Source organism: Lynx canadensis, chromosome E1 (assembly GCF_007474595.2).
Source record: "Lynx canadensis isolate LIC74 chromosome E1, mLynCan4.pri.v2, whole genome shotgun sequence".
NCBI lineage: Eukaryota > Metazoa > Chordata > Mammalia > Carnivora > Felidae > Lynx > Lynx canadensis.
This window is the reverse complement of record NC_044316.2, coordinates 53671044-53677354: the sequence shown is the minus strand read 5'-3', so window position 1 is coordinate 53677354 and position 6311 is coordinate 53671044. Positions and strand designations below refer to the sequence as shown.

The 6311-nt window shown below is 53.7% G+C and overlaps 1 protein-coding gene across 1 annotated transcript; it reads right to left on the bottom strand.

The window, feature by feature from the left end:
* Positions 1-708: 708 nt before the first annotated feature.
* RPL38 (ribosomal protein L38) lies at positions 709-5567 on the bottom strand. The gene is made up of 5 exons (XM_030295861.1): positions 5487-5567; positions 5249-5287; positions 5027-5087; positions 1500-1622; positions 709-783 (listed from the first exon to the last, which is right to left on the bottom strand). The coding sequence occupies exons 2-5, from the start codon at positions 5249-5251 to the stop codon at positions 758-760; spliced, it is 213 nt and encodes a 70-aa protein (XP_030151721.1). The 5' UTR covers positions 5252-5287; positions 5487-5567; the 3' UTR covers positions 709-757.
* Positions 5568-6311: the final 744 nt, after the last annotated feature.

Here is a 6311-nt window from a genome sequence, read left to right as displayed (position 1 = left end):
TGGGCCCCATTCATGCCCCCCACCCCTGCGAACTCGATGTGCACCCCACTGCCGTAAGGCCCAGGGTCAGATCTTTGCGGCAGGAACCCCAGCTCCTCCCCCCTAACCATCAACTGGGTTTATCACACTTTCAGTCCCAGGATCTTGTTTCCTGTTCCCTCTTCCCTGGAAAGCTTGGCCCATTTCGTAGACTAACATTCCTCTGTTCGCGGCAACGATCTCATTACACCCGCAACGTTCTTCCTTTCCGCTCCACTTTACCCTGAGCGGGAGCACTTCGGAAACAAGTGTTTCAGTCTGAGGAAAAGCCTCATGACTACCCTGCGTCGAGCGAGACCTTCCACAGCACACAGTGGATCTGAACGCAGCCCTGCTGGGAAGATGGGCCAGCTCCGCACTTCTAAGACGGCTAATCAACTCCACCTTGTAACTACCGTTTTCGTTAACAGGAAGCTCACTTTACCCAAATGACTTCTAAATCCCACGAGGGCACGCTGGCTTACTTCCACAAGTACCTGGCTCTTCTGTCTATTTCCATCTATTTATTTTCAAACTTAGGCTAAAAAGAGGATGGTTCTATTCGTCCACTGGGATCACGGCCAAAGATGAGGGACACCAAGTAAGTAGCAACCGGGACCCCCCAGCCTGTTCCCACCAAGAGCTGTGACCAAGTAATATTTCCCTTCCTGCCCTCAAAGACAAAGGACGTTTTAGGAATTTTTAAAACTTTAATACAGTTCCAATCAGTGTGCTGGGTTCATTTCAGCTCCTTTACTGCCAAACCTAGGAGAAAAGAGATACAGAAGTGAGCCACCCAAAACATACATTGTATTTTGAGTTACTCTTGCTTGTCTGGATTTTGTACCTAAAACTAAACAGGGTTAACAAAACTCAGAAATTAAGCATACCGAGGTGGTTCTGCTTAAAATAAGAGTGTTTGACGACGATGGTAATAATAATAATAATAGTAATAGTAATAATAAACAAAACCCACTCCTCCTCTCACAGCCTCCATGAAGAAGTCTCAAAAGCCAGGCCCTATCGGTTAACTTCTCACGGTCAACAGGCAGACTTTGGGAGCACTGTGCTCCGGGCCGTGTCCCCCACGGCCCTCGGTCCTCTCACCAGCAGGAAGGGCCCCGTCCAACCTATGCTCACAGCCTATAGCATTTAGTTTTCCGACCTGCACCGCCGGTACAGTAAAGTAGCCACCTTGCAGGGAGAACGGACCAGTGCCCCACACGGCGTTAGCAAAGCACGAACGGGAACGAAACAAACTGCCCTCTGGCCAAGGAAACGATTCCTGGTAGGGGATGGACGCTGGGGACCGCGACCATTCACTCCTTGCACGACCAACAGCAAAAGCAGATACTTAGGACAAGCCACACGTGCACTTTCCTAAATCTGGGGACAACTCAAGGAACAAGATGGAGACACGTGCACCTTCCACATTTCTGGTCTTACCCCCCCACCCCCCAGCCGATTCCAAACTCACTCACCCGGGGGCAGGGACTGCTTCAGTTTCTCTGCCTTCTCTTTGTCTGTGATGACCAAAGTGTAAAGGTATCTGCTGCATCGGACTTTGAACTTCACATTATCCTTATTTTTCTTGATCTTGACGGCTACCAAACAGACCAGAATGAGCAATTAAAAACTGTGTCACAGAAAAGAGATGTCATGCAGCGCACCTGCTTTGTATTTATACAGAAAGGGGCACTCTGGACTGCAACCACGGACAGGGCTGTGCTCTCCTCCCTGTACCGTGCCTCTGCTGAAAGAGAAAACAAGAGGTCCTCTAAGACTTCAGTATTTAAAAAGCTGTCAGAAACCTGTATTTCCCGGGGCACCTGGGTGGCTCAGCCGGTTAAGCGTCCCAGCTCTTGACTCTGGCTCTCATGATCTCAGGTTCACGACATTGAACCCTGTGGGCTCTGCACTAAGCGGGGAGGCTGCTTGGGATTCTGTCCCTCCCTCTTGTACCCAGGAGCGCGCTCTTTCTCTCTCTCTCTCTCTCAAAACAAAAACCACTGCATTTCCCTTCAGTTCCCTTCCAGAGAGGACAGCCCCTGGGCCAATGGGAACTGCTTGCTTCAGGATCCCATCACCTACACAGTGAGTTATATGCTAAAGCTTTTCTTAAATTCATGAAACTCCTTTTCCGGCCTCTTTCCTACTGCCAAATTCTCTCCCAGGACCACAGCACAGACAACAAAGAGTCCCAAGTGTAACTCAAACTCAGCGCTGCAAGGTCTAAGTTTTGTGGTCTGTGGATGGCGTCCATGTGCTCGCCCTGGCTGCTCTGGAGGCCACTCACTTCCCCTTATGTTACGGCCATTTCACGTGCCCATCAAAACTCCCCACCGTAACTTTAGAAACAGCCCAGACTCTCCCCAGAATTCGTTATTATCGTATCAGCGGATGATCAGTATCAGTCAAGAGTCCGCTGGCTGGGGAATGCACAGGGCTCTGGCGTCTCGGCCCCAGTACCTGACCTGACACAAGCACTCAGCCCCCGCAGAAGCAGCGCAAGATTAACTCGGACTCACAACCCACAACTCCGTCTCCGCCAGTAACTGCCGGAGAAGTTAAGACACGGCACAGGAAGAAGCCCTTCAGCCCGCCCAAGGCAGTGGCCGCCTCAGCTTATGTTTTAGTAAATCCAGAAAACTGGGTATTCATTCAAACCAACCTATCTTGCTACCTTAACGTCCCCGTTAAAGCGAAGGCACCGCACTGCCCCTAGCAGCTGCTGTTATGTCTACACACTAGGCTCAACGTGTGCGGGGAAGACCCGTGGATCTCTTAAAGAGACGTTTACTCAACATCATCAGAGTGTGCGGAAGTTCCGTTCTGGGCACGGTCCTGCACCCCAAAGGACCGAGAGCAGAAACAGGAGACTTTATGCCAGTGTCCAAGGCAACAGCATTCAAAACAGCCAGAGGAGACACCGAATGCCCACTGACGGACGAAGAAACCACATGGGGCACGTCGAGTGTTCAGTACGACGAGTATTCAGCCTTAAAAAGCCAATTCTGACAAACGCGACGACGTGGATGAGCCACGAAGACCCTACGCTACACGAAGCAAGCCAGTCACAAGAGGACAAACACTGCTGATTTCACCTACAGGAGGGATCTAGAACAGTCCACGAAGCAGGCAGAATGGTGGCTGCCGGCGACTGGAGGGAGAGGACGGGGAGTTACTGTTTCAGGAGCGTAGTTTCAGTCTTACAAGATCAAGAGTTCTGAAGATGCAGTGAGCACGTTCTCTGGGCCAGCGAACTGCACACTTAAAAGCAGGTTTTATGGGAGCGACTGGCTGGCTAGTTCGGTTGAGTGTCTGACTCTTGATTTGGGTTCAGGCCATGATCCACGGTTCTTGACATCAAGCCCTGCATCAGGCTCTGCACAGACAGCTCAGAGCCTGCTTGGGATTGTCTCTCTGCCCCGCCCCCACTCGTGCGTAAGCTTGCTCTCCAAGTAACTAAATAACCTTAAAAAAAATAAAAATAAGCTTTATATTACACATATTTATAAATTCAGTTTTTAAAAAACTTACTGAACCGACACTGAACACCCTATTATGTCTGCAGGGCAGCAACCCCGACCTCACAGGCTACAGGAAAACCACGTTCCCAAATTAAAACGCAAACCAATCTGACGGATTTGGGGCCGTTTCTTCAACATGCTGAGGTCTCTACAGGACCCTCTGATGTGATCCTTGCACCAATCCCACGGGACAGATGCTATTGTCCCGTCTTCAACTGAAGGAAAGGGGGGTGCTGTGTCTAATCTGCTGAGGACGGCCACTTACCGACAGAGCTGGGATGCGACTCAGGCAGGCAGTGTGACCACATTCCCTGGTCCGAATGAAACTGTCAAGACAACCTCTCTAAGCACGACAGTACACGACACACACGCTGTCACCTGCGGTCCCCAGAACCACCAGACAGACATTCCTACCAGATGCTACTTGTTCCCACAGACGGCCACCATCTCAAGAAGTACCAGAGGCGCAAAGGTAACAAGGACACAGATGGGACCCCCCCTCCCCCAACACTGAACCCACGTGCACTTTCATCCCTCCAAGGACAGAGCACCAGACAGGACAACCAGGTCCTGAACCACGTCAATAGGTCAGCAACACGCCAGGCCACGTTCAGAGCATCTCATGTTCTCTTAATGACACGTCTGAGTGGAAAAGGAAGCTTTAAGGAGTATTGATGTAGCAGGAAGAGGACGACTCTGGCTAAAAAACAACAAACCCCCCCAAAAATAAAAAAACCCAAGGGGGCTCCTGGGTGGCGGCTGAGCAGCCACCAAAGGCTCAAGTCATGATCCCAGGGTCATGAGATAGAGCCCCGAGTTGGGCTCTGTGCTCAGCGTGGAGCCTGCTTAAGATTCGCTCTTCTTCGCTCGCTCTAAATACAAAGCACGCTCCCTCCAAGGTACGAGCTCAACATCTACCCCACGTTTAAGCACAAGCCCCCAAACCTCCCGCCACGACAACAAAGCGAGAACGGAACTCCCTCCCACGCGTGGTGCGAACGAGAACTGGGCACCCGGGCCGCGACCTCACCAATCCGAAGCTTGCTGTTGTAGCTTTCGGACGCACCGCTTCCTTTCCCTGCTTTACACGCCGGGAAACCAAGTCCGACGACTTCGTGCGGTTCTCTGGGCGCGGGGCCAGGACCCTGACCGCCGCGGGCCCCCAGCCCAACGTGCCGCGCTGGAGTCAAGGTCCGGAGACCCGCCTTTCCCGACCTCCACCCAGCAAGGCTTCTGCTCGGAACGCACACCTTGTTCTGAACTAAGCACGGCTCTGAAAGCGTTCACCATCAGGCAGAGCAGGGAACGCGCTGCCCACCGAGGTCTTCCTTCGGAAAGCACGCCAGAACCGCCGCTCCCCGGCGGCCGGGCGCTCGCGGTAACAGCCTCCCCGGGGACACGCCGGGAGACGGCGCTCGGGGTAGGGGCCGCCCCGCGCGCCCGCCCGCTCCTCCCGCCTGGTCAGGGAGACCACTTACACTTGGCATCCTTTCGCCTGGCCGTGAGCAGAAAGTCCTTGATTTCTTCAATCTTGCGAGGCTGCAACACAAACGGGCAGTGAGCTGCACAGACACGCTTTTTCTGGCTGTGACTTAACCATCGCCACCAGTCCCTGGCGGGGATCGGAGACCCCTGCTCAGGCGCTCCCGCCCGCCCGCCCCGGGGGCCCCGCCGCCTCCCCGGGAAGGTCCCGTACTCACCATGGTTACGAGGGGCGCAGGCGAGCGCGCGGCAGGCAGCTGCGGAGAAGACAAGCGTTAGCGTCAACGGGGCGCGGGGAGGCGCGACGACCCCCGCTTCTCTCCCCCCACCCCCACCCCGAAATTCCGACCCCGTCGCATTCTATCCTCCTCCCCCGCACCCTCGATCCACACCCGGGTTCCTCAGCTCTCCCCCGGTCGTGGATTACCCCGGATTACCCGCCAGAGCCCCTCTTACCGCTCAGGAGACACTCGCGGCGAGCAGCAAGAAGGGAGGACGGAAAAGAGCGAGACTTCCGTTTCCTGGCAGTTAAACCCTCCCCCGAAGGAAACTGGGTACGGTGTCTGCAAAGGGTCAAGAATTACTTAGGCGTTTGTCCTTCCCGTTGCAGCATCTCTGCCCCCTTCTGGCCTATATTAACAGTGCAGATCGAGGAATAAAGTGGGCCGCCTCCCTCCTCCCTTCACTCTCTTTACCTTCCCCATCCCCAGTCCCCCACCTAGGCTTTGTTAGGCTTTCTTTCAGATCCGGTTGAAAGACCGGACACTTATTATCGACTACTTTCATTCGATCTGTGCGTTGGGCATCTACGCAGAGATTTTCCTATTTAAATAAAGGGATCCTCTTATGTACATTTTAGAACTTTCTAGGGGTTTCTCACATTTCTGTCTGATCGCCTTCCCTGTGGACGTCTAATCCGTCATGCTGCTTCCAATTCCTTTAAGAACTGGTGTACAATAAGGGTAAATTAATACTTCCAGTAGCTGACATTTATGGAACATAACATGGGGCATCCCCTGTGCTAAGCCTCTGATCCCCAGGCGCACCTGTGACAGGTGGCTCTCGTCGTTACCCCAGTTTTTCCCACGGGGCGAATGAAGGTTTGTCCTTTTGGAGAGAGGTGAAGCCAGGACTCGAACCCACGGTGGTCAGATCCCAAGCCCAGACTCCTGGCCGCTGCTTTCGGAGGCGGTGCCCCTGAAACGGGCGGGCAGCTCTGGGCAGGCAGCGTTTCCTTTGCCCCTTTGCTTCCTCCCAGCCTCCAGCCCATGCCTGACCTCG